The 27834-nt window shown below is 48.4% G+C and overlaps 1 protein-coding gene across 3 annotated transcripts in view; it reads left to right on the forward strand.

The window, feature by feature from the left end:
• Nucleotides 1–27834, forward strand: part of EIPR1 (EARP complex and GARP complex interacting protein 1) — a 145593-nt gene that overhangs the window by 33723 nt on the left and 84036 nt on the right. Inside the window, exon 4 of one of the 3 annotated variants that reach the window (XM_058551855.1) lies at nt 2094–2171. The exons of the other annotated variants lie outside the window; for them this stretch is intronic. Coding sequence (XP_058407838.1) covers nt 2094–2171 — 78 coding nt within the window. The remainder of the gene's footprint in view (nt 1–2093; nt 2172–27834) is intronic. 3 annotated transcript variants of the gene reach the window in all.

Raw genomic sequence — 27834 nt, forward strand, 5'->3', positions numbered from 1 at the left:
CCCCTGACTGGTTGTTGCTTCTGATGGGGCACTCTGGCTCTGTAACCCCGATGGGCTGTTCTTTGGGCTTCCCTGGGGGGTCCCGTTCCCGTGGGCGGTTCGTGCAGGAGGTCCCATTCCTGTGGGCGGTTCATGCAGGGGGTACCGTCCCTGTGGGTGGTTCGTGCCGGGGGTCCCCTCCCTGTGGGCGGTTCGTGCAGGGGGTCCCGTCCCTGTGGGAAGCAGTGGTTACAGCAATGAATGCCCAGGAGGCAGGAGGCTTCTACACCGAGAGCCACCACACCGGCCTGGAGTGAGTCAGGTGCCCTTACATACACAGTGGCCTCGAGAAGGCACAGGAGGAGGGGGTGGCTGGCAGCCATGTGGGCCCCTTCAGGAGTCTGTCCTGAGTCTGGGGTCCAGGGGCCTGGCTGTAGGTGTACCTGAGGGATCTCCTGGTTTACCGTCCACAAGAGTCTGATGGAGTCGTTTCCAGGCCCGGGGGATGTAAGAGGACCTGGTAAATTATAGCAGGGAGAGGGACACGGAGGCTTCGTAGAGAGGTTGTTCTCGGTCCACGTAGGAGAGGAGGCACTCAGAAGTGTCTGTAGCATGACCGAGTGAAGGGACAGGGGGTCCCTGTGGGCAGGAAGAACTTAATGCATTAGTGTAGGGGGCCCTGAGGTGCCTGCCTGCGCTGAGCTTTGCTTATAATCCAAGGAAGGAATTCTCCAGAGGTTGCGGGTGGCTGTGTCAAGATGTCGGGTCCGTGTGGCCGTGGCCTAGAATTCCAGCCTGGAGGAAGAATATTTGAAACATGCTCAGAGAGGCAGTGTAAACACTGTGAAATAACGTCTCTGTTTTGGGTCAGCTGCACCTCAAGGCGATGGTGACACTGGAAACGTCCGAGAATGGTGATTCATGATGCTTATCTCAGGCGCTTACTGAGCATCCCTCTCAGGGGGCATCTGATCACATCCCCAGAGGCAGCAAGCTGTGGGGGAGGGTCCTGGGGCCAGGGGCCAGGAGACCGGTGTCTGGTTTCTCTGTCACCACGTGTTGCCGGCGCGCTGCGTAAAGTCTCTGAGCCTCCATTTTCTCCTCTCTAAAGAGGAGACATTTCGTCTGCCTGGACCCCAGAGTTGCTGGGATTTGTAGGAAGACCATATACCTGGAGTGCCTTGAGAATTGTAGTATTTGTGATGATAGTTTTATTGTATGATTTCTTAGACCGTTGTTCTGTCCATCATTGTTTTAACCCCAGTGCTGTTAAATCTGGTTTTCTTATGTGTTTGTGCCTTGACTCCAATCAGGTGAGAGCGCTCAGGCTGACACGTCCTGGGTGCCGTGATCACCCAGCTCTTTCCAGGTGCTGAGCTCTTTACACGATGGTTTCTAACCCCCAGCAAGACTGAGAGGCGGACTGTCATGTTACCGCGCAAAGGGCGCGATGTGCTTGCCACGAGACAAAAGCCAATCGTCAAGAGGCAAGATGGTGGAGAAGAAAGGCAGTTTATTACAGCTTGCTAGCAAGGGGAAAGGTGGCAGACTAATGTCTCAAAGAACCGTCTCACAGAACAAAGTCTGCAGGCCAGTTATACAGAGGGCTGGTTTCCGAGTGGGGGAGGCATCTGGTCCCAGGGTGGGGGAATCCGTCTGGTCTTAGTTCCTGGCGGTCCCTTGTTTTACTGGACATGCATCAGAGACTGCAGCAACGCCCTACACCCTGATCTTTCAGTCGTCATTGATGGTGGCTGACAGCATAGACTCTCTGCCCGGGGGTCATCACAGCACATTCCTGAGAAACTCAAAAGAACAAGGTTATCAAGTTATAGCAGCTGAGAGGGGCCATAAAGTCCAGAGTCAGAGGTCATTCCAGGTCACAGTATGGTTTCCCCTCTACAATATGGCTTCCCTTATGTCAACCCTGTATTGAGCCGGTATTAGTCACTGTCTCCATTTCACAGACAAGAAAACAGGCCTCCAGAGGTCACCTGACTCACCCTGGTGGACTAGTGGTGGAAGTCACCCGTCTGGAGGCTGTCCCTGAACGCCTGGTGTCTTGCTGCCGTAGACCCCAAACCCTCTCACACACGACTCTCTCTCTTCTGTAGGGATGGACTTAAACACACACGTCGTGGGGGAGAAAAGCGAGACTGGTTCCGTCCCATTTCATGGAGGCTGGGAGCAGGGTGAGCCTCATTCTCATGTTTGTCAGGGGATGGGGGCCCTGAGGCTGGAAGGAGAGAATGCAGCGCAGGACAGTGTCGGGCATGGCGCTGGGAGTGAATACCTGGCCCTCTTTACCCTTAGTGAGGAAACAGGCTGAAAATGCAAACAGACAAGGAAGTACTCAGGTGCCTCTGGGAGGCTGGCGCCATAATGGGCTGTCCTGAGAAGCCAGGGCTCCCAGGTCCTTTCCCGCCCTTTGAGGCTGGCGTCCTTCCTGCCTCGCCTGTGGTGCCCCGTCTCTATGGCACCTGACCTGGTGCATCACTGTCTGATCGGGGGCCATTTCTTAGGCCTAAAACTTTTCATTTCAGGCTTCCCGACATGTCCATATGAATGCTTGCAATTGTGGGATGAAATTGTATCATTTTTATTATTCTGAGGGGTTATTTGTGGTCTTCAGTGCCTAGGGTTTCTTTTCTTCCTTTTTTTAGACATAGAAAGGAACTGTGGTATAATTTAGCTTATCTGCCAATTTCTGAATCCCCAGGAAGAGCCAGAGGTTATGCGGGCGTTAATGGTCCTGTGTTTTAATGACGTTTGCCACTTCGAGGTTATAGATTTGGTATGGTGACAATGGTGACTTGCACTGAAGTTAATGGAAATCCTTATGGCCAAATTACCCCTGCTTTGTCGGCAGTCACGTAAGCAGCAGTGGCTCCCATGCAGATTGCTTATCGGATCTCAGACCCTGTTTGAACACTTTAATGAGCACTCGCTCGTTGAGTTCCCACCTTAGTGATGAAGAAACTGAGGCATCGGAAGGCTAAGTGACTTTCTCAGGGTCACATGTCTAGTAAGGGCAGATTTGGGATTTGGGCCATGGATTCTGGTTCCAGGCTGTGCCCTTAACTGTGCGAGACAGGCTTCTATTCAGTTGGAGCTTGATGCACAGCAAGGGGGCTGTTTAAACCTACCTGATTCTTCCTGAGACCACGTACCGATTTAGTACGAGTTTCAAGCTTTAGACACTCATTCGCATTCCACATTTTAAAACTGTTATTTTTTTGAGTTTCCGTTGTGCTTAAGAGGTAGCACTAAGTGGTGAGGACAGAAAGATGAGAGACCGGGTACCAGACTCCAGCAGCCATGTCTCACGGGGACAGACACAGAGACAACGCCGACGTTAGCCCGTTCAGTTAGTGCGGCGTGAAGACTGCGTCAGGATCCTCACAGTGTGTGCACAGTCTGAAGTCTGCGCCAGTCCTGAAGCCCGGTGCCATGGAGAGCACTGGGAGGGGAGGGACGATGGTGCTCAGGTCCCTGACCCTGGCCCACCGTGGGCGGCTCTGCGGCCAGGTCGTTGGACATCTCCCATAAACGAGGTGGGATGCACCGCTGGCTCTCCGGGGTACGGATACTGCCCATGATTGGTGTGAGCACACTTAACGTTTAGGAGGACTCCTTTCTGTTTGTATGAGGACTCCGTGAAATATGGCCCAGGATGACATGGTGGGGCTTTGTGGAGATTTTCACTCCTGAAAAGTAAATTAATGAGTGCGGCTTCCGTTCATTCTGTTCCTTGGGTGCCCGCCGCCATCGCCAGAAACTGTCAGGTGATGTTCTGAGCCCTGGCTTGAGCTGTCACCTTGTACGTTTTGCAGGACCTCATTGTGTCACCTGTGCCAAGGGGCTGCATAGACAATTCCTGAGACTCCTTACAGCTTCTAGTCTAGGCATCTCTGATGGTAGCGGTGGAGCAGGGTGCAGCTGTTTCTGTTTAAAGCTGTAGTTTCCCGTTTTTCTCTGCACCAAATTAGAAGAAAATTGCATTTTTGAGTTTAAATGGTTACTTTGTGAAAATAAGCTAAGAAAGGAGATAGGTTTTCCTTGGAAAAGAATTATTTTTAGGCTCCTCTTTATTAAACTGAAATTCTGAGATAAAAATCATTGAGATTCTTTAGAAGAATGGAGTGCGTGAGAGGCAGGGAGGAATAGTAAAATTCGTCGAAATCACTGTCAAGTGGTCTACTAATTAAACAATGGAACCAGGGAGGCGCTTTGCTACCCACGAAATCCTGTTACTCTGAAGCACATGGGCTGTGTGTCTCTGGTTGAAACTTCCTTCCTCTTTTCTGTGCAGATACGGAAAGATTGAACACTTTCTTTTTTCGGGGTATAGCAGCTCAGCTAGGAAAGGTGAGAGTTAAGTTACCGCCTGATCCTAGTGCCAAGAAATGGCACCTTGAAAAGAAAGAGTCGGAAAATCATCCCAAGAGAACTGTCACTTTGGAGAGCCTCTGAGGGGCTCTGGGTCGGTGGGGAGCTGCGTGGCAGGCCTGTGCCTGTGTGACAGCAGGCTTCGGTCGGACCCCTCTCCCCACTTCAGGTATTTCACGTAAAAGCCTCTTGACAATGCCAGCCTGTCTTTTGTTTTCACACCGTACCAAGTAGAATTTGTTTTGAAATGAAAATGTTTTGTTTTCCATTTTAACACTTACATATTTTGTGGGCTCTCATTTTTCTCTGACTAACAAAAATAGAAATGATGGACCTGTTGTCACTGGAATAGCTATGTGCCAAGCAAAGTTTCAGCCGAGGATGATTACACTCTGGAGGCGGAAGCCCAGATAGGCTGGCAGTTGAGTGTGCATGCAGTGTGTGTGGAATGTGTGTGCTGTGTGTGTGAAGTGTGTGGAGTGTGCGTGCAGTGCATGTGGAGTGTGTGTGCTGTGTTGTGAAGTGTGTGGAGTGTGCGTGCAGTGCATGTGGAGTGTGCGTGCTGTGCATGTGGAGTGTGTGGAGTATGCATGCTGTGTGTAGAATGTGTGGAGTGTGTGTGCTGTGTGTGTAAAGTGTTTGGAATGTGCCTACTGTGTGTGTGGAGTGTGTAGAGTGTGCGTGCAGTGCATGTGGAATGTGCATGCTGTGCGTGTGGAGTGTGTGGAGTATGCATGCTGTGTGTAGAATGTGTGGAGTGTGTGTGCTGTGCGTGTGGAGTGTGTGTGCTGTGTGTGTAAAGTGTATGGAGTGTGTGTGCTATGTGTAGAATGTGTGGAGTGTGTGTGCTGTGCGTGTGGAGTGTGTGTGCTGTGTGTGTAAAGTGTATGGAGTGTGTGTGCTATGTGTAGAATGTGTGGAGTGTGCGTGCAGTGCGTGTGGAGGGTGTGTGCTGTGTGTGAAGTGTGTGGAGTGCGTGTGCAGTGCACGTGGAGTGTGTCTGCTGTGTGTGTGAAGCGTGTGGCGTGCACGTGCTGTCTGTGTGGAGTGTGTGTGCAGTGCGTGTGGAGTGTGTGTGCTGTGTGTGTGAAGTGTGCGGAGTGTGCATGCTGTATGTGTGTGGAGTGTGTGTGCTGTGTGTGTGAAGTGTGTGGAGTGTGCATGCGGTGTGTGTGCAGTGTGCTGCTGTGTGTAGAATGCGTGGAGTGTGCGTGCTGTGTGTTTGGAGCGTGTGGATTGTCTCTGCTGTGTGTGGAGTACGTGTGCTGCATGTGGAGTGTGTGCTGTGTGAACCTAGGCTGTGGACTTCGCCTGGCCCTCTTTGGGCTGGGATTCACTTGGAAGTCCTTCACTGGGTCACTTTGGTGAGAGATGACCAACCGCATCAACTGTCGATCCACCAGAGTTCTGTTGGTTGTGATTTTGGGGATAAAGTTACTGTTTCGATTCAGTGATATTTCCTTTAGGGTGTGGATATTTGGCAAGCTCCTATTTGCCAAAAAGTGCAAGTTGCTTTGCTACCTGTTCTCATTACTAGTTTATTTGTTATAATAAACACCAGGTAGCCTAGCAGAGAGAAACATTCCCTGCCCACCTCCCGCTTATTTGCCCACCTGCCTTCCTGCTGAAGAGGGAGCAGAGTTGCTGGAAGGCCTGAACCCAGGGCGTGCAGGGGTGTGGTGTGATCCGCGGAGGGCCTGGGCGTAGACGAAGTGGCCTGGACGGAGGCCACTGCTGGGCGGCGTGGGAAGTGATGAGCGAGCGGGAGGTACCCACTCAGAAGACTCAGGTTTAGGCCCCAACTCCGTTGCTAGTGATGTGTACCTTATTGATTTTGGCTTTCATCACCATCCTCATCCTCATCCCTGTTTTATATGTGAGGAAATGTTATGATGACGATAATGACATCTGCCATTGAATGCCTATGTACAAGTGCTGGGCTAAGTGCTTTATGTGAATTATCTAGTTTTTTATTTATTAAAAAATTTTTTTCTCAATTTTATTGAGATATAATTGACATAGCATATTAGTTTAACAACATAATAATTTGATATATGTATCTATTGTGAAATGATCACCAGAATAAGTTTAGTTAACATCCATTACCTCCTATAGTTACAATGTTTTTTTCTTGTGATGAGAACTTTTAAGATCTACTCTGTTAGGAACTTTCAAATATAAATACAGTGTTGTTGACTCTAGTCATCATCCTGTACACTACATCCCCAGAACTTATTTATCTTATACTGAAGTTTGTACCTTCTGACCCCCTTCACCCAGTTCTCCCAAACTCCACCCCTTTTCTGGCCACTATCAGTCTGTTCTCTGTTTCTATGAGTTCGTGTTTTTTGTTTTTTAGATTCCACATATAAGTGAGATCATATGGTATTTTTCTCTGTCTGACTCATTTCACTTAGTGTAATGCCCTCAGGGTCCATCCATGTTGTCACAAACAAAAAAAAATGTTCCTTCTTTTTTATGGTGGAATAATATTCCATCATGTATGTGTACCACATTTCTTTTATCCATTCATCTGTCGGTGGACACTTAAGTTTGTTTCCATGACTTGGCTGCTGTGAATAATGCTGCAGTGAAGATGGGAGTGCAGCAGGTTATCTGGTTGAATCTTCTTTTATTATTTGCATTTTCCCAACAAGGAGTTTCTTAGTGGTTTGCCAGGCGAGCAGCACTAGTTAGTAGTGGAGCCGGGATTTGAATCTGCAGCTTGGTTCCCGAGCATCTGAGCTATAGGTTATTAGGCTTCAAGGATGTTGTTTCTGGGGCCAGAATTTTGTAAATATACCTCGTTATAAAAATGTTTTCTTACTGATTTTTGTCGTAAAGGATGGAGATATAATGGTAACCACTTCTGAGTGATGTTTGTAATGATGTTCAAATATGGGAGTTTAGAGGCCAATGAGATTGCAGATTTTTTTTTAATGTCTTTGTTTCATTTTATTTATTTTTTTGTGTGTGTGAGGAAGATCAGCCCTGAGCTAACATCCGTTGCCAATCCTCCTCTTTTTGCTGAGGAAGTTGGGCCCTGAGCTAACATCCGTGCCCATTTTCCTCTACTTTATATGGGACGCTGCCACAGCATGGCTTGACAAGTGGTGCGTCTGTGCGTGCCCGGGATCCGAACCTGCGAACCATGGGCCACAGAAGCGGAGCACGTGCACTTAACTACTTGTACCACCAGGCCGGCCCCGAGATTGCAGATCTTAAACACAGGTCCTCTTTATCTCTTTAGAAATATAATTATATTTTATAGACCCAAATATTTTGTTGCTTGGGCAAGTCCCAAGTGGCTTCATTCCTTTGACAGTATTCCTCTAGGCACAGAGTTCCATGATTGTTTTTGTAAACATACTGCACCAGGACTTCCTGTCTTTCCAAACTGGGGTGTGTAAGTTGCAGATGAACTCAGAGGTGCTTGTCTGTACGAACACCCCTCCTGAGTTTGGGGATCAGCGTGTACCGTGATACCAGAATCTGCTTTGGCTTCTGAGTTTTGAATCCAGGTAAGGAGAATTTTGATTGCCAGAGAGTTCATCGGAGCATAGCTGAATCCATTAGATTCCTGATTTTGGATATTGGGGGCTTGGATAGTGCGAGTTCAGACAACAAGGGACACCTGCATTGTTCCTCTACAGTCTGTTTATCTCACAGAAATTAGGTGGAGTTCCAGAATACAGGGAAAATTTTTAGTCAGCTTCTCTTTTTTGGAGATTGAATCCTGCATTGTTTCTTACACTCCTGACTAACCTCCTTGGATCCCATCTGTGTCGTTTCTCTGTCCTCATTGACTTTCTGTAGCACCTCCAAATTTAGTATCATCTGGAAATTTAATTAATGTGCTGTTTACTGCTCCTTCCAGATCACTGATGAAGATGTTAACTAAGACTTGGTCCCCAGAGCACCCGCTGGACACCTCCCCACAGCTTCATCCTTTGTCATTTATCAGGCACTTGGTTTATGTCCTTTCTCCAGGTTTCAGGCCACGTTGGGTGCTCAGACAAAGCCCAATTTGAATTAATTTTTCCAGGAAGACTGTAAAAACTGTGCCAGATTCCTCCCTCAACCCCAGATGTGTTATTTGCTGAATTCTTCCACAGCCTAGTGATTTGCTCTCGCCCTTGGCTCTCGCCCTCTCCCCACGCACAGCAATTCCTTTTGGGGGATGCAGAGAGGGAGCAGTCAGCTGCCGTGGCTTTGTGAGGCCAGGACCCAGCCTCGATGATTTGTGTCTGAGGTGCTGTGTGTCTTGCACAAAGGTGCCTAGCCATTGTCTTAGTCTGCTTGGGTCGCCATGACAAATACCACAGACTGGGTGCCTTAGACAGTAGGAATGTGTTTTCTCACAGTTCTGGAGGCTGGAAGTCTGAGATCAGGGTGTCAGCAGGGTTGGTTTCTCTGAGGCCTCTCTCTTTGGCGTTGTAGATGGCCTCCTTCTCCCTGTGTCCTCATGTGGTCTTCGCTCTGTGCATGTCTGTGTCCTAATGTCCTCTTCCTATAAGGACACCTGTCCTATTGGATTAGGGTCCACCCTAATGACCTCATTTTAACTTGATCATCTTTTTTTTTTTTTTTTGAGGAAGATTAGCCCTGAGCTAACATCTGTTGCCAATCCTCCTCTTTTTTGCCGAGGAAGACTGGCCCTGGGCTAACATCCATGCCCATCTTCCTCCACTTTATATGGGACTCCGCCACAGCATGGCTTGATAAGCAGTACGCAGTCTGTACCTGGGATCCGAACTTGCGAACCCTGGGCTGCCGAAGTGAAACGTGTGAACCCAAATGCTGCATCACGGGGCCAGCCCCTGATCATCTCTTTAAAGGCTCCATCTCCAAATGCAGTCACGTTCTGAGGTGCTAGGGGTTAGGACTTCAAGATGTAAATTTTGGCGAGATACAATTTCAGCCCATAACAGCCATGGATTCTTTGACTTATTTATTTATGCCGGAGGTTTGGGAAGAGTTCTGTCTTGATTAGATTCTCAGAGCAAATGTTAGGTAAGCTGCCTGCCATCACTTAATATCTGCATGGTGTTGCATGATTCATTTCACCTTGTAAGGCAGCGCAGTGGGCCCTCAGCTGGCACACACTTTGCATTTGTGTTTTTGACTTTGGGTGAGACCTTGAAGGCCTGTGACCTATTTTGCTGAGGCATTTTGAATTGCTCACTGTTGAGACCGTGTTGGGACATGGCCTCGGAGGCGTGGCCTGGGGAGGCATGGGGGGCATGACTGTGGTGTGGCTGAAGCCTGTGCAGTGACACTTAGCTGCTCTTTGTCCTGTGCCTGCTCTGTTGGAGGTGCTGGGGGCTCCAGGATAAAAACATACCAGGCTGGGGTGTGGGGGCGTGAAGCCTGTGCAGCACAGGAGACGGCTGCTGTGCAGGCAGCAGGTGAACAGCCGGCCATGGGAAGTGACACACTGGTATGCTGGGTCCCCAGAGAGAGCAGGACTTAACTAGGCAGAGGGTGTTTCAGGTCAAGGCTGGTGTTAGGATCCGTTAGTCTGAGCTAGGCTGGGGATCAGTGACTCAAAGGGCAAGTTGGAGTGATGCATTAGCCCCACAGCCAGGGGAGTTTCGGGGTCAGAAGATCCCTGAGGGGCGGGGAGGGGACAGAGGAGAGGGGACAGGCTCACCCGGCCTCGGGACATCCAGTGCCTCGGCAGGCCCTGCTCGCAGATGCCCTGCTGCCTCTCCTCTGCCGGTCAGTGTCACACTCGTCTTTCTGTGGTCCTCTGACTCACCAGATGTAAAACTACGCGAAAATAGTCTTTAAAAAACGGGTGCAAGTACTCTGAAAATGGGAAAAACCTTCTCAATATGCTGATAAAATCTCAGGAAGACCAAAAGAGGGTCTTCAAAAATAAAAATAATAAACGTAAACCCAGGATGGAGCATAAAGGCAAAAAGATGAGGCACAAGGGTTGATAAATTAAGATTTTTGGAAGTCTTCTCTGTAATTGGCGACTTGCTTAACTCATCTCTGACCCCATGAAAGGGCGGGTGAGTGGCAGCTGGTATTACCGGCAGCCGGAATCCATCTCGTGCCTCTGCTTTCGGGAGAGAGCATCCCACACTAGGACAGGGATGGATTTTCCAGCAGAGGAAGGCGAAATGTCAGGAAGACTGTAGATCACGCGGGTGCAGGGTCCTCGGGAAACGAGAACAATGAAGAGTCAACAGAGCGCAGGGCGGTGACATATGGCTCTTGTGTTTGCCCTGCACTCCCGAATCCTCCTGCTCACAGGCGGCCCTGCTGGCTCTGCTCCTCCAGTGAGAGGGAGCCTTCCTGGTCCCAGGCCCTCGGTGTGGGGACAGCCCGAGCTGTTGCTGTGGCTGTGTGGGGGCGGGAGTGGGAGGCAGCTGGAGGGGCTTTGTGGCCCCTGCTGATTAAGACCCCAGCGTGGTGGTGGGGTCAGCTGCACATAATGACTTCTTCCTGGCCTCGGCCCCTCCCTCCCCACTCCCATCGCAAGCCCACTTTCTCCTTTCTCTCCTGCCCCGACCCCAGCTTGGACCTTCACTTTTCTCACCTCGACCCTTATGATTGACTCCTGCAGCTAATTTCCCTGAAACACAGATCCAGGCTCTCAACCTTGCTTCTCAGAAGCTAGCGGTGCTTCCCCGTGAGCTGCGTGACAAAGCCCAGGGCACCGCCTCTCAGTCTGGGCAGTGGGACCAGGTCCTGGCCCTGACGTTTACCACCTTTGTGACCTTGAGCCACGATGCACCCTCTCTAAGCCTCTGTTTCTGTCACACGGGGAGTATGATTGCGGATTGTGGTGACTATTAAATGCCCTGATGTGGACAGTGCTGGCATCGTGTCCTCATCGTCCGTGCGCTTGCCCCTAACTGCCTTTCTGCCTCTTCTCCTGCTGCATTGCCCCACAGTCCCAGGGCTCCATTTACACCCCCGGTTCCTCCATGCACTTTTATAATTCATGCTGATCTCTCTGCCTTGAACATTCTTCTTCCAAATCTCTGCCTGTCACAGTCTGTCTCATCCTTCAGGGACCCGTCTGTCGCCCCATCTCGTCCTTCGTCTCCGCTAACCCTCTTCCTTCCTCTCCAGCATGCACTAGACTGTGTGTGGGGGGAAAGGGCCACTGTTAGGCCCCCGCAGGTGGAGCCCTCGCACCAACTCTGCCCCTTGTAGACTCCATGACTGAGAGCCGGTCACCTCGCCTCCCTGGGTCGCTGGGTCTCCACTGGGCAGAGAGAGAATATATTCACCTTTCTTAGTGGCTTGTGGTGGAGCTAAGATGGGAGTGTACATCAGAAGTAGGGTTGCCAGACAAAACACCGGACATCCCGTGAAACTTGAATTTCAGATACACAAGGAGTAATGTTTTCATTTTTCAATCTGGCAGCCCTAGTCAGAGTGCATGCCCCAAATACAAGGCTTAGGTGCCCTGCACTGTGGAGTGGGTGGTGTGCTCCTGTCAGACTGCAAGGGCAGGCAGAGCAGCTTTGTCCCGTAAGAAGTGCTTAAGCCTGGGGGCACCAGAGATCCAGCTGAAATGACCGCGGAAGTTCTCTCCCCCTCGCAGTGTTCCCAGAGCCCAGCAAACGGGGGTCCTGCCTCCTTCTCCGTGTGTCAGTCAGAGGCACCTCCTTTGGGAAGCTGTGTCTCAAGGCTGGCATGGTGCTTCTCCCATCTGCGCCATTTAATTTGCTCTTTTTACTGCCTGTCACTCTGGCCTGGAGTGGGCGGTCAGCCTGCTGGTTTCCCCCACTCTGGGGAGGGCCCTGACGGAGGAGTCACATCTCAGTGCTGTATCCCTGCATCCGGGGACAGACATTGTTGGCTGAGCGGGCATGGTCCTGTTGATGCTGGAGCCTCCACCTGGACAGGCAGCTCCGCTGGCACTCACCTGGGAAGGGCTCTTGAGAGGCCCTGATGTCTAGATTTTATTTTGTTTTTGTTTTATATAAAAACACATTTTTGTAAAAGTGATCATGTACCTGCTTAACAAATCACACTGCACAAAGGGCTGTATAATAAAAATTAAATCTCCCCTCTACCCCTAACCACCAGACCCCCAGTTTCCCTCCCAGAGAAGCCACTGTTACCCCTGGGATTTTAGTAATTCGAAGTTAAAGAGTAGGGTTAATCTAAGCTAGCAATGTCAGCTTGTGTGCCAGTGTTCTGGAAAGGACACAGAACCATGCATAAGAGCGTGTAAGACATTTTAGAAATAAACATGCTTTATTACACCTGGAAATGAATGTGCAAGTGAAGGAAACATTTTTGGTTCTAGAACGATACCTGCCTCATTCCACCTGAGACTCTAAATGGGGTGCACGTTGCCGGGTCTGAGTATGTGGGCAAGAACAAAACCCGGAGAACTCTGCACCTTTCTGGTGACCCCACAGCTCTGGGAAGACCAGGGCTTGGGGCAGTGGGCAATGAGGTGGTGGGATTTGAGGTGAACAGGAGATCCCACCACCCCTCAGGGCTTTTCCACCGTCTGTCCTGGATACTTGACGTGTCACCGTTAGAGAGCCTTTCCTTGGAGTCCTTGCAGAGTTACCCTGGAAGACTCAGAAGGAGGTGGATCTCTGTTCTTGTATAACGGGAGCCAGTTCCCCCACCCCACCCGAGCCTTGTTGTAGATGGGGGGCGGGGGCTTGGTGTTCAGCTCCAGGGTGTGGTAAAAGTCACACCGGTTAACTTGTGAGTGGTGAAGATGAATCCCCTGCGGGCCGCTGTCTGCCCTCTGACGGGAGGCTGCTGTGTAGGCGCAGCTGGGCTGTGCTTTGTCTCCAGTGACTCGCCTTGGCGTCTGGACGGGATTAACTTTCCACCCTGAGATCCAATGGCTCCTCTCTCACCCTTCCCCGGGGGCTTCACCTGTATTCTGGGGATAAAACTTCAGATTTAATAGTACATTAAAAACGTGCTCTGAAAAGGATGAACAAGCACTGAATGGCAGAAGTTAGCGTTTGGGAGGATCTGAGAAAACTGGCTTTGGGATATAACAGTGTATTTTGGAGGGGATTACTGGCAAGTGCCCTATTTGGGTCCAGAAATAAGCCTCTTCTCCTTAGCAAGGACATGGCCTGACTAGGGGCTCTCTTCCAGTAAACTCCTTGTATGCTATAGCCACCTAAGCATTGTGCAAGCTTAGCCCCACTGCCCGGGGGTGGGGTGTGGTTGCTGGAAAAGTCTGCTCATCTACCTGTGGGCCTGAGCACACCTGGGATGTCCTCCTGCACTGCCACAGAGCAGACAGAGAGGGGACTGAAGTGGCCCATGCCCTTGCGTGCACCGGGTGATTGACAAGCTGGGGGAGGGGCCAACTGAGAGAGGACTTGGGAGGGTCAGGGGTCTCTTCAGGTGTTTGAAAGAGGGAGTGGCTGTGTTTTGTGGCCCCAAGCAGGGCAATGTCAGGTCAGTCAATGAGAGACACAGGGTGAGGAGTTACCGCTCTACCAGAGATAACGTGGACCACCCCTGGTGAAGTCTGTCCCTCCTTGGAGGTGTCCAGCAGGCACTGATGACCACTCACACCCATGCTGCAGGGGTTCCCATGTCTGTTGGGTGGCTGTACCTCATGATCCGTCAGTTCCTGGCCAGCCCTGGGTTTTAGCAGTTCCATGGCAGGCCTACTCGTGTTCTTATGGAGGGTGGTGGTGAAACATGAGTAGGAAACTTGCGGTCCCATCGTTAGGATCAGTGTTCGTTGAATTACGTGAATGGAAGGAAGATAAAGAAACTCTTATAAGAGAATGTCCCATCGTTTCCAGATTTAAAATCTTTGACTGCCTCCTATATGTTCTAAGTGTGAACAAAACAAAGTCCTCGACCTCATGGGATTTGTAGTTACCTCCCTCCCTTAAAAAAATCCCATTGTTTATAATTAATTTCTAAAAATCGTTTTTTAAATGTGAAAACAGATCATTTCCGGAATCCCCCAATTGTTGAAAGTGTGTTGAGGTTGCCATATTCATAACTCATGCCTTTGGTTCCTGATATATGTCAGAATTGCCAAGTTGCTTTCATATGAAATTGATGATATGGTGAAGAATTTAGGAATTTGGGGTCTCTGCATGAATTTTCCATTTGATTTTGAAAGAAGAATCAATAAAGAATCTTGCTTTATTAATCTTATTTATAATAGACACCTTGACTGTTTAAGGGACCTGATCTTAGATGGAATGGCATCAGGAAAAAATCTATATAGATTTCTAAAACCTATGTAAATTATCCGTAAAAATCTATATAAATTACAGAGCTCAGATTATTCATCTAAAGAATTAATAAACTGTGTGTAGGGAAGAGTTATTGCTAAAAGATATAGAATTAGTAATTAGTGTGTTTTTAAAAATCGTATATTGTTTTTGGAAAACCAGATTAATTCGAGAGATAACACAAGACCAAGAAGAATAAAATCCTATGTTTTCTTTCTGGTCTTTCAGATATTAAAGTGTATAAGGTAGAGATACTTATACCTATACACAGATGGTAACCTTATTACATTTCATAGTGCTTTACAGTTTTCACAGTACGTTTGAAGCTATTTCAGCTTGATATTCCTGGTTATCTTCTGAGTATAGGCGTCTTTATATACCCATTTTATAGATAAGAAAACAGAGGTTCAGAGGAATTTGTTTGCTCAGGGTCTTGTAGATAACTTATCAGAGTCAAGTTTCCAAGAGAAATCTACTATTTTTCCCCCAGTGATTATTTCCCCTAATGTATAGAAAACTAGGCTGATTTGTTTATTTGAAAAAAAATCTTATTTTTTTTGTTTTTTTTTATGAGGAAGATCAGCCCTGAGTTAACATCCGATGCCAATCCTCCTCTTTTTGCTGAGAAAGACCGGCCCTGGGCTAACATCCGTGCCCATCTTCCTCTACTTTATATGGGACGCCACCACAGCATGGCTTAACAAGCGGTGCGTTGGTGCGTGCCCGGGATCTGAACCTTTGAACCCTCGGGCTGCTGAAGCGGAGCACGCTCGCTTAACCACTTGTGCCACCGGGCCGGCCCCAGAATCTGATGTTTTTTAGGGGAAAGAATCATAAAAAATTTAGCAATGTACCGAAGTTTAATAGATAAAAATAATTTTTAAATATTTGTATACCTATGAGAGATGCCACACCCAAGTGCAAGTGTACCCTAAAGATTATTGTTATATGTAATATAATACAAATTTACTATACTACGTATTAATTTTTTATTTTTAAATTGTCAAGACTGTTAAAAGCCTTTGGGGACTTACTGATATTTCTGCTCTTTCTAACAAAAACATTAAAAAGGGAAGATTTTGACAGTATCCTAAATATCTTATTCTTTGGAAGCCACTCGTGTTCTTCAGGTTCTAGGGAAGAAAACATAACACACACCTATTTGCTGTAGTCAGTCTTCAGTGACCCTGAAATGCTGTTTTCTGACCTTAGTTCCGAACTAAGAATGTTCTCCTAGTGTCTACATAACTCCTCGTCCCCGCTCTCTGACAGAATGTGGTGATCTGCTGGCTGACACTCACGCTCAGTGGACACCGTTACTCGTATAGGGTGTAGCTGGGTCCTCCTTGTCCCCAGAGGAGCTGTGCTAAAGATGGAATATTCCAGTTTGAAGAATCACAGGAAGCTTCCCTGACCTCTCGGTGCAAGCTGCAGTCACAAGAACGTTCACTCACACATCTTAAGTCCAGTTCAAGGGAGCGAACTTTTTTCTAAAGGGCTATGTGTGTGTGGAAGCTTTTACCCACGCTGTAGGATCTTTCCCAACCCGCTCCTGGTTTGCTTCCACCGTCTCCATCACAATTCCCCTTCTATTAAAAAGTAGTACGGGTGCTGTTAGAAGAGAAGGGAGGTGTGAGCCAGTGAGCTGACCCTGCACCCCAGTTGAGGTGTCTGCCCTTTGGGGGTCTGTCCCTGGTCCTGGGCAGGCACCCGCTATGTGCACACCCCTTCCCTGCCTCTTTTAGCCAGGATGCTCTGGACTTTGGGAGGTGAGTTTTTTTGTAGACAGTATATAGTTGAGTTGTATATGTATGTATGTTTTTTCGTTCACTCTACCAATCTCTGTCCTTTAATTGATGTATTTAGACCATTTACATTTAAATTATTGATGTCTAGGGCTGAAGTGTGCCATTTATTATTTGTTTTCTGTTTGTTCTCTTTGTTTCTCATTGCTCTGCTCCTCAGTTCTTGTCTTCTTGTGGGTTGCTTAAACATTTGTAAAGTTCCATTTTGATTTTTTTACAGTGTTTTTGAATACACTGCTTTGTATAGTTTTCTTAGTGTTTGCTCTAGATATTACAATTTACATACATAACTTATCAAGTCTGCTTTGAGAGAAGTATAGAAGTATAGAAACCTTTGCCCTCCCCACTTTTAAAAGAGAATTATCTTTTTTTTTTTTTTTGTGAGGAAGATCAGCCCTGAGCTAACATCCATGCTAATCCTCCTCTTTTTGCTGAGGAAGACTGGCTCTGAGCTAACACCTATTGCCAATCCTCCTCCTTTTTTTTCCCCCAAAGCCCCAGTAGATAGTTGTATGTCATAGCTGCACATCCTTCTAGTTGCTGTATGTGGGACGCGGCCTCAGCATGGCTGGAGAAGCGGCGCGTCGGGGCGCGCCCGGGATCCGAACCAGGGCCATTAGTAGCAGAGCGTGGGCACTTAACTGCTAAGCCACGGGGCTGGCCCCTAAAAGAGAATTATCTTAAGTGTTTTCTCTGTATACACTGACCATCAGAGGTGGTGTTTATATATATATATATATATATATATGTATATATATATAATTTTTTTTTTTTTGCTTAAACAATAGAAATTTATCTTCTCACAGTTCTGGAGGCTAGGTGTCCCAGATCAAGGTGTCAGCAGGGCTGGTTCCTTCTGAGGCCTCTCTTCTTGGCTTGTAGATGGCCTTCTTCTCCCTGTGTCCTCATGTGGTTACAGTTTTTTCATCAACCATCAAATGTGATTTAAGAATCACGAGGAGAAGAATAGTCCATTATACTCTGATTTTTACCCATTCTGTTGTTCTAATTTCCTTTCTGAAGTTCCATGCCTCTTTCTTCTTCTTATTGTTTTCTTTCTGTTTGGAAAACTTCCTTTAGCCATTCTCCAAGGGTAAGTCTGCTAGTGGCAAATTCTCTTAGTTTTCCTTCTGAGAACGTCTTTATTTTCCCTTCATTCCTGAAGGGCATTTTCACTAAATATAGAATTCACAGTTGACAGTTCATTTCTTTCAGTATTTGAAAAGTGTCGTGCCACTCCCTTCTGGCCTCTGTGGTTTCCAATGAGAAATTGGCTGTAATTGGAACTAGTAGTGCTATAAGTAATGCATCGTTTCTGTTACTGCTCTCTTTACTTGTTCTTTGTCTTTAGTTTTCACATGACTAATTATGATGTGTCTTGGAAAGGATTTCTTTGGGGTTATCCTATTTAGGATTGTCTCAGCTTCTTGAATCGGTGGGCTGTGTCTTTTATCAAATTTGGGAAGTTTCCACCCATTGCTTCCTCAAATACTTTTTCAGCCCCACTCTCTTCCTCTCCTGGACTTCACTGAAATGAATGTTAGCTCATTTGCTGTTGTCCCACATGTTCCTGAGACTCTGTTTGTTTTACTTTTTAGTCTATTTTCTCTCTGGTGTTTTGGTTTCTGTTGTTCTATCTTCATATTCATGGATTCTTTCCTCTGTCATATTCATTCTGCTATTGAACCCATCATTGAATTTTTGTTTGTATTTTTTAGTTATTTTCCATTTGGTTCTTTTTTATATCTTCTATTTCTTTGGTGAGATTTTCTATTTTTTTTTTTCCTTCTTCATTAGTTTCAAGGGTATTTGTAGTTGCTCATTGAAGCATTTTATGATGGCTACTTTAAAACCCTGCCAGATAATTCCGGCATCGATTCATCTTGGTGTTGGCTTCTTTTTTTTTTTTTTATTTGTGAGGAAGATCAGCCCTGAGCTAACATCCATGCTAATCCTTCTCTTTTTGCTGAGGAAGACTGGCTCTGAGCTAACATCTATTGCCAGTCCTCCTCCTTTTTTCCCCCAAAGCCCCAGTAGATAGTTGTACGTCATAGTTGCACATCCTTCTAGTTGCTGTATGTGAGACGTGGCCTCAGCATGGCCGGAGAAGCGGTGCGTCCGTGCGCGCCTGGGATCCGAACCCGGGCCGCCAGTAGCGGAGCGTGCGCACTTAGCCACTAAGCCACGGGGCTAGCCCAGTGTTGGCTTCTATTGATTGTCTTTTCTCACTCAAACGGTGGTTTTCCTGGTCCTTGGGAAACTCTGGACCTTATTTTACAGGAACTCTCCCTGTTTAGGTTCAGTGATCCATGGGCTGTGGATCCAGTAATAGTCACTTTTTGGAGCCCTTGCAGTGTTGTTCTGGTCTGCTTCATTCTCTCGGTGCCTCTGGGGCTGCCACTTGTCCCGGTGGTGCCCACCACAGGGTGGATTGTTCTTCCCCCGATGGTTAGGTTGGTGTGGGGGTGCTGATGTGCTTCCACGCTTGTGCTCAGGGCTGCGCTGGCAGGCAGGGGCCGTGCCTTCCAAGGAGGAAAGCACCTACTGCGGTCGCCTCTGCTGCGGGGTCGGGGCCTGGGACAGGGAGCCACAGCATAGGAGCTGGGAGGAGCGTCTGGAATTTCTGATGCCTGGTATTTGTTCATAGTCTCCAACTTCCGGTATCAAGAGATGGGGAAGTTGAATCCAAATCATAAATCCAGAATAGCAAATGTGGGAAAAGTAGAGGGTTCTCTTTCAGGCCTTCTAACCAAGGAATTGCAAAGGGGAACCAAACTTTTAAGGACAAAAGAATATGTGAGGTCAGTAGAAGTAGTACCTGTGGAAAAGTTAAGGAATGTTAGACAGTGTGTCCTGCATGAAGCACGGGCTAGAGGGATGGAAAGGGAAAGAGAGCAGATCTAGCCAAGTGTCCATAGACACAGGATGTGGGAAGTTCACACTGAGTGCCCATAGAAGTAAGGATATGTGGAGTTCACACTGAGTGTCAATAGAAATAAGGATGTGGGGGAGCTCACACTGAGTGTGAATAAATATAGGATCTGGGGAGCTCAAACAGAGTGTCCATAGAAATAGGATGTGGGAGTTCACACTGAATGTCCGTGGAAGTAAGTATGTGGGGAGCTCACACTGAGTGTCCGTAGAAGTAAGGATGTGGGAGTTGACACTGAGTGTCTGTAGAAGTAAGGATGTGGGAGTTGACACTGAGTGTCCATAGAAGTAAGGATGTGGGAGTTGACACTGAGTGTCCGTAGAAGTAAGGATGTGGGAGTTCACACTGAGTGTCCATAGAAGTAAGGATGTGGGGAGCTCACACTGAGTGTCCGTAGAAGTAAGGAAGTGGGAGTTCATACTGAGTGTCCATAGAAGTAAGGATGTGGGAGTTGACACTGAGTGTCCGTAGAAGTAAGGATGTGGGAGTTCATACTGAGTGTCCGTAGAAGTAAGGATGTGGGAGTTGACACTGAGTGTCCGTAGAAGTAAGGATGTGGGAGTTCACACTGAGTGTCCGTAGAAGTAAGGATGTGGAAGTTGACACTGAGTGTCCGTAGAAGTAAGGATGTGGGGAGCTCACACTGAGTGTCCGTAGAAGTAAGGAAGTGGGAGTTCATACTGAGTGTCCGTAGAAGTAAGGATGTGGGAGTTCACACTGAGTGTCCGTAGAAGTAAGGATGTGGGAGTTCACACTGAGTGTCCGTAGAAGTAAGGATGTGGGGAGCTCACACTGAGTGTCCGTAGAAGTAAGGAAGTGGGAGTTCATACTGAGTGTCCGTAGATGTAAGGAAGTGGGAGTTCACACTGAGTGTCTGTAGAAGTAAGGATGTGGGGAACTCACAAAGCACCTTTCAGGGAACTAAGGGAGGGAGGGTTCAGGCCCATGGGGTTTCCAATATTCTGGTGATTGTAGGCCTCTTTCCCTTATGCTGGTCAAGTGTGTGCCCAGCACTGCTCACCGCAGTCTGACTTTCCGGTCCTTCAGTGAGTTCGCATCGTTTTGCTTATAAAGGGCTTGGCTTTGCATTGTGGTGGGCTCATACCCAAGCAGCTGCATGGAGACTCCATATGAAGTCTGGAAGGATAGTTTGAAGTTTTCTGGTCATAGAATTGGAATGATGGTAGGACTGTTTAGGGAAGAGTCATCCTGCAAGAATAGATGAGGAATAGTAGAGGAGACTAGAGTATGCATCACCGCAGAGGGAACGGGAATTCACAAGGAGTGGATATGGGAGACACTGAGCGGACTGGTCTGGATATAGCACTAAAGGCGAGGGATGGATGGAAACTATAGGGTCATTTTCAGCCTGGTTGTTGGAAAGATGGTGTCGGTGTTATTGATGGTGAGAGAGCCTTTTCAGAGGGCAGAGAGAAAAGATTGTTAATTTAAAGTCAGTCTTGTGTCTTCCCCTACCCCTCCCTCCAGTAGCTAGGCCTGAGGCTGTGGCCTCAGTTACTGGTAGATGGGGCAGGATGGGAATGGAAAGTTGAATTGCAGGTATCAGGAGCACGCACTTGGGTTGGCAGGGCAGGTGATTCTGAGAAACCCTAGGCAACTGTGGACACTGTGTCCTTTGGTCCATCTCACTCCGGGTTGTCTAGACCACGTACTGCCTCACACGGGCTCTTCCCTGTGATCTCTGGCCTTGCATGGGCTCCGGGATGTTCTAGCAAAGGCATCTCACTGGACCTTCAGTGCCCCTCTCCTCATCCGTGGGGCTTCCACAGCCATTCCCTGCGCGCTTGGGGACGGTGTACGTTTGCTTACATCAGAGCTAGAGTTACAAAACGGGGGAAGCATGGCAATTCAGAAGTCTTTATTTTAAACTATGAAATGGTTTCTGAGAATCACAATTTTGAATGATGGGATTTGATGATAATGAATCTCCATTATTTAATCCAATGTAATTATATAAGATTTTAAAAAATCTTCCCCTTTAAAACAAGGAATTACTATTTATTTGGGTCTCATACTTGTCTATTGTTAATTATAGCTGTGTTTCTGTTTTGGCTAAAGTCAAGACTATTTTAAAAAAGAATAAAAGCTAGCATCAGATGATATGATGGAATGATGTGCTTAGCCAGCAGAGGGCGAAGCTTTTCCGGGATTCTGAGGCCGTGGTATTCATCACTGTCTTACATTGTTTTCATTGTGCCTGGGGGAGCACTCAGAAATCAAGTCCAACACAAATCCGACTTATTTGTGGCTGCTCATCGTGTTTTGAACAGCCTTCTTATATTTGGGGGAAATTCCTAGGTTATTAGTCCCATTTCCCGTTATGGAAATAAGAAGTGAAGTTTCTACTTTCCCTTGTGACAAGGACCCAATATGTGACCTAGGCCCTGCCAGTCAGAGGTGGCCACATGAGGGGACAGTGGGGGCTCCCACCGTTGCTGTTGCGGGTGGCTGCAGAGCCATCTGCTTTGGGGGGCCGTGGTCGTGGTGGCAGTGTAGGCAACCTCCAGGTGGTGGCCTCTGGGTGGTGACCTCCAGGCGGTGGCCTCCGGGTGGTGGCCTCTGGTTGCTGACCTCTGGGTGGTGACCTCCAAGCTGTGGCCTCTGGGTCGTGACCTCTGGGTGGTGACCTCTGGGTGGTGACCTCCAGGCGGTGGCCTCCAGGTGGTGGCGACTTCCTGCACACCAGTGGCCTAAGTGCAGCAGTGGCAGCTGTGGGGCTGGCCTCCTTGGTGCTTGGCGGGGACCACAGTGCTTTCCCGTCGGGCCAGCCCCTTTGTGTGGTTTCCAGCACTGCTCCAGACACTGAGCCTTAGCCTGGTTCTCTCGCACAACAACATGCCCTCTCCTTCCCCTGTGTGCTAAAGTCATCTCTTGTAATCAGCAGAGTCAGCTTTTGTGGATTGCAGGTAAGGTGCAATGGATACACACGATGCTGGGCTGTAGAAGTCCCTGAAGTGGACATCTCTATGTAAGGTAGCAGTGATGGTGAGGCAGTCAGCACTGACCGAGAGCGTCTCTGTGAGCCATGGTAGTTCATCTCCAGTTATTATCCCAGTTCCACAGGTGAAGAAACTGAGGCACTGCGAGTTCATGTCCTTGCCATGGCCACCCAGGCTCTCCCTTGCTGCTGGCCCTGGGTATCTGGCTGTCCTGCTCTTCTCTCTTGCTCCCTCCCACGATACTGATTACCTGTCCGCTATGTGCCGGACACTGTGCTGGTGTCCGGAGGGAGACCCTGACCCTCATGAAGCTCACACTGGGTGGGGAGACAGATACTAAACTAGTATCCACCCAAAGTCACGGGGCCCCGTGCTGGGTGTTGTGAGGGGAGGAATGTCAGAGATTTGACGATTCCGTGACGGGCTGAGGGACCAGCACACTGAGCTCTGTGGCAGTGGCCTCCTGCTTATTGTCCTCACTGGCGTGTCTCGTCATCGCTGCTGTTTGAGTTAGCGTGTTGTCATTTTACAGACTTCCTAAAGCTAGTCGGTCTAATGAGAAATATACATAGAAAAACAAATGAGGGACAGATAAAGAAAAACCGAGAGCTGGGAGGAGGGCTGAGATAGGCTAACAAAGCCCAGAGCCTCTAGTTTAGGAGAGGGTGGCCTTGTAATTTCTTTGAAACTTTGCAGACTACAGTTTACCATTTACGACACATTTTAGGAGCTCATTTTCGTGAGTTACTTGAAAGGATGTTCTTCTAGAAATGACCAAGGAAAAAGAATTCCCAAATTTTAATTTTTTTCTCTTCTTTTAAAATCAGCTTTCTATTTGATTCAAGAGGGCTGCACTGTTGTGCTTCTCCAGGAGCCGCCGGGTGATAGGCAGTGGTCCCCTCTAAGACTCAGGTCTGTGATGCTTTTGCTAGAAGTTTGCCCTCTGGCCTCCTCGTCAAACTCGAAGCTGACTGAATTCAGGGAAATGAGTTGCTTTTGCTGTGTGCCAAGAAGTTTTCAAATGGCCGGATCAAGGATCCCCCTCAAGTCCCTGTGGGAATATTCTTTGCAAGGGTTTTTGTGAGTTCCTCTCCACTCTGGAGATTTTGCTGCAGCCGGTGTAGGCTCAGGAGCCCTATTAAAATGTCCTCTTGGGTTCTGCATTAGTGCATCTGGCCGTCTCGCCCCCAGAGCCTCCGTGGAGGTCCTGTTAAGTCCTAACTGACGTGCTCCACCCACTGGCCTCTTCCCCCTTGTTTCAGAGCGAGGAGTTCATACGGGAGCTTCTGCATTTGTTTTTATCCCCTCGTGTTCCTGATGGAAACACCTGTTACATCCAGTGCCCAAGAGGTTTTAAGAGTGAATTTGAGGATCCAAAGGGATCGACGGTCACTGATCATTCATTGCCACTTGTAACTTTATTGTTATCCTATCATCTTATTTTATCACTCTGAGCTTACATTTGGTCAATCTTTGAATTGAAAGTAGAGTTTAAATTGTCAGACCAATATTATAAGACCAGAACTACTTCCCCAAAAGTTGTTTGGTTTAGGCTAACGCCATTCAGATGTGTTTACTCAGTGCCTGCACTGGCCATTGTGAGTGTCCGGGTAATTACCAATTACTCAGTAATTAGCCTGGCCCGGCTGGACGGAGCGAGCGCATTCTCTGACCCAGCCACCTGGCTCAGGAGGGTCCCTGACGTTCCGTGGCCGTCCCGTGGCCAGCGCTCAGGGCGAAGGCCAGTGCTCCTCCCAGTCCAAGTGCTTGTTGAGGAAGGAGGCGTGTTTCCACCGTCATCCACTCATCTCGCTAGAAACCGAGTTGCCAGTCCCAGAGGAGCGCTTACAAAACGAGGCTAATTGTATCCTCTTCGACAAATAGAGTAGAGCCTGCACCTCTGGTGAGTGTGGACCTCTGCTTGTCCCAGGACAGCACTGTGCCCAAGGCAGTGTTGGATCCCCTGTGTGGGAACTGCTTTGAGAGTCAGCTGCACTGCTGCCTAAGACGATCTTTCTTCTGACTTGATCAATAGTGTTTGGCTCCTGATGGTTCTGCCCTGCTGAATGACCTTTCTCATCCGTCAGGCGGGACTCTGAGATCTTTGCCTGTTTTGAAAACTGCAGTGTACCCTGAAGAACAAGATCTCACAATGGAGAATATACAAATGAATGTTCTGGGGCGAGTCTGCAGGAGTTGCCACTACAGTGTGGGTTTATAGGCTCTGTCACTCACCCATTGTTTTAACTCATGACACTTAACGTGTTTTTAGAAAGTGTGCTCTGGCTGAGGACTGGTTTACACACGCGCTGTTGGATCATCAGATGTTTGTGTGAGAGGGACTTTCTACCTCAGTCCTGGAAGAAGTGGATGACATTCAGCTTCTTGTTTTTGTTTCTGGTTGATTCTTTTCTTCATGGAAATTGGTGTTGGCAAGCAGGGGCTATGATAGGATCTTTAGGTAAATATGTGATGTCCATTTGACCCTGATCTGTGGGAAGTAGTTAAAGCACGTGCACCGTGGGGAGCCTGGGGAAGGACACAGTCCTGGACCATGGATGGCATCCAGGCAAGGTTTTTAGGACCCGATTATGAAAACACTGTACGAGTGGAGTGAGGGAGATGTACCCACTGCTGGGGCCCGCTAGCGGGAAGGAGAAGGGGCAGAGCGGAGTGACTGGGAGGTCAGATAATCTCAGGCAGAATTACCTAGAGTCAGTCATTCACACTGTCAACCACTTTCTAGCTACAAGTAGAAAATGGATATGTTGTAGGGAAAACAGGCTTTTTTTTTTTTTTGTGAGGAGATCAGCCCTGTGCTAACATCTGCCAATCCTCTTTTTTTTTTTTTTTTTTTTTTGCTGAGGAAGACTGGCGGTGAGCTAACGTCCGTGCCCATCTTCCTCCACTTTATATGGGAGGGGGCCACAGCATGGCTTGCCAAGCAGTGCGTCAGTGTGCGATTTGAACCGGCGAACCCCGGGCCGCCTCAGTGGAGCACACGCACTTAACTGCTTGCGCCACCGGGCTGGCCCTGGGAAAACAGCCTTTTGAACAGACCAAATAGGATTTTGGAATTTTGAAATTCTTAAACGTCCTTAGCATAATCCAGGGAATCCATTTTGCAGATGTGAAAACTGAGAGGTTAAGGGTCTTGGTTGAGAGTCCATAGGTGTTAGGCTGAACCACATGAAATTGCTGACGTTTGACTATTTTGGACCTATAAAAATGGCACTTTCCTGTGGTTCTGCCTGCTCATTTAGTGGTCCAGCTGAAACTGCCCATGCACTGAAGTTAGCACTTGGCCACGCTGCATACTTCATTGCAGTGGTGGATCGAAGGATTTTATTCCACAGACACCGTGGAGACCGTGGTGTCTGACCTTCCATTGTGTGTTTGTGGAACGTGGGCTCTGAGCACCTGAGGGTGTCCATGTCACTGACCACAAGTGCTGGGGCTGAGCTTGGGGCCCAGGTCTTTTTTGTCACAGCTCTGGGAGCCGCGCTGAACCAAACTTTCGACAGCTTGTCAAAGTGGAGAACACCGCTTGCTGAGTGACATCCTAGGGACATGTAAGATTTCATACGAACTGTCAGAGTGTCTGTCTCATGATTTGGCAAAACCAGAGAAGAGCTGTGCTGTGCATATGGCTGCAACCTGTGTGTGTGTGAGAGAGGGAGAGAGAGAGAGAGAGAGGGATGTGTGTGTTTATTTCTGAAATTTAAAGCATACGCACATGGTGATTTTAACTGGCTATAGGGTAAAATTCAGCAATGTGATTTGCCCATTAAAAAAAAGCTAGTATGATCTTAGGGCTCTATTCTGAGAAAAGGAAATGCTCATAACAAAGGAAGTACGTGGTCAGATCACATCCGGGTATGGCATTCAGCCCTCAGAGCTGTCAGAAGAGCGCTGTGGAGCCAAAGCCAGCTCAGAGAAGGGCCAGCGGCCAGCACCAGCCAGGGAGAAGCCAGGGAGAAGCGCCATAGGCAAGGGGGGAGGTTCAGGGAGCTTCACGGGGAGGAGACTCCAGGAGCCACAGTGGCCGTTTCAAATGCCACGGAACTCTATGACTGGGCCTGGGGACCATGCCAACTAGGGCTTAGTGTGGCTGTCTGGGCTTCCCAGCGCCAGGACCCCAAGCCAGGTGGCTCCCTGTGCTAACCCCATCGTCTCGTCTGTTTTGAGCAAGGAGAACCCACACGTTAAACGTTTGAGTGTTTGCACCTAACTAATAGCGCTGCGGTGGGGTCTTGCTGTATTGAAGTCCAGCAGAAAGGGATTGGGGGTTCCCTTCCTGATGCAGAGGGAAGATCTGGGATGCAGTAAGGGAGGGAGCGATTGACACCGAGCTCGATGGCGTCTCGTGTGAGGACGGGCCTGACCCTGAAGCTGCCCCTCAAGCAGTGTGCATCTTCTCACACGACCGCCTTCACGCAGCCATCGGGACACCCTCCATGGGGGGGCGGGGGCGTCCATCTCATGGTGGTGGATGGAGTGTTTGTCGGTGTCCTTGTTTCTCCTGCCCCTGCTGCCGTTGTTAGTCATGGCGTGAAGCAGTTGGAACACCTGAGTGTGCCCCTAGTGGAGCAGGTCAAGGAACCCGCAACTATGTGGAGGACACTGAATGTGCTTGTTGTGGCCCTTGAACACGCAGCCGGGGAGAATCCTTATTACAGAGCCAATTTGCAAACACCATCAAGACAGTGAGACCCTAGGTAATACCGGATGACTTTGGAAGCCATGAGCCCCTTCAGATTAGTTTTATCTCCTGTGACACAGTGAGAGGCCTGATAGATGCAGGGAAACAGTAGATCTCATCTGACGTGGATTCTATCCCACGCACCCGGCCAGCCAGCAGTGAAATGGTAATATCTAGCCAGGCTGGTGATTTTCAGGCTTCTCTTTTTTAAAGCCACAGAACCCGTTTTTCTCGTGTTGCAAGGAACCCCAGTCTGTAAAATGGCTAAGACCAGAGCTGCTGATCTGGTCAAAAGGGTGGGCTACCTGAAGTCTTCCCATGTGGCCTCTGCCCACAGCATGTGTTATGGACAACAAATAGAGCAAGGCGTCTAGAAAGTTATCCATGAGCATGGGCCCTCTGAAGTGGCAGACAATTCAGTGTCGCCCACTACTCTGCCCCACACCTGTGAGAGGGCCTGGCACATAGATGGCACTGGAAAAATGTTTGCATGTAGTGAAAGAGCAAGTGAATGAAGGGTTTGCCCTGGATCTACTTAAAAACAAAACAAAATTTTTTCATGGTCTAGGACAACACAAACCACAGCCAACTTGCTAAATCTGGCCCACAGCCTGGTTTTGTCAATAAAGTTTTATTGGCACAGCCACACTGCCTCATTCACATAGTGTCATGGCTCCTTCGTGCTACAGTGACGGAGTTCAGTAGTTGCAACAGGGATTGTATGGCCCACAAAGCCAAAAATATTTACTGTCTGCCCCTTTATAGAAGAAAGTTGCTGTCCCTGGACTGGAATGCAAGAGAGAATCAGGCTGTTCCTCGAGTGTGTGAGGCCAAACTGGGTCATTGATCCCAGTAA

This window comes from Diceros bicornis, chromosome 12, assembly GCF_020826845.1.
Source record: "Diceros bicornis minor isolate mBicDic1 chromosome 12, mDicBic1.mat.cur, whole genome shotgun sequence".
NCBI classification, from domain to species: Eukaryota; Metazoa; Chordata; class Mammalia; order Perissodactyla; family Rhinocerotidae; genus Diceros; species Diceros bicornis.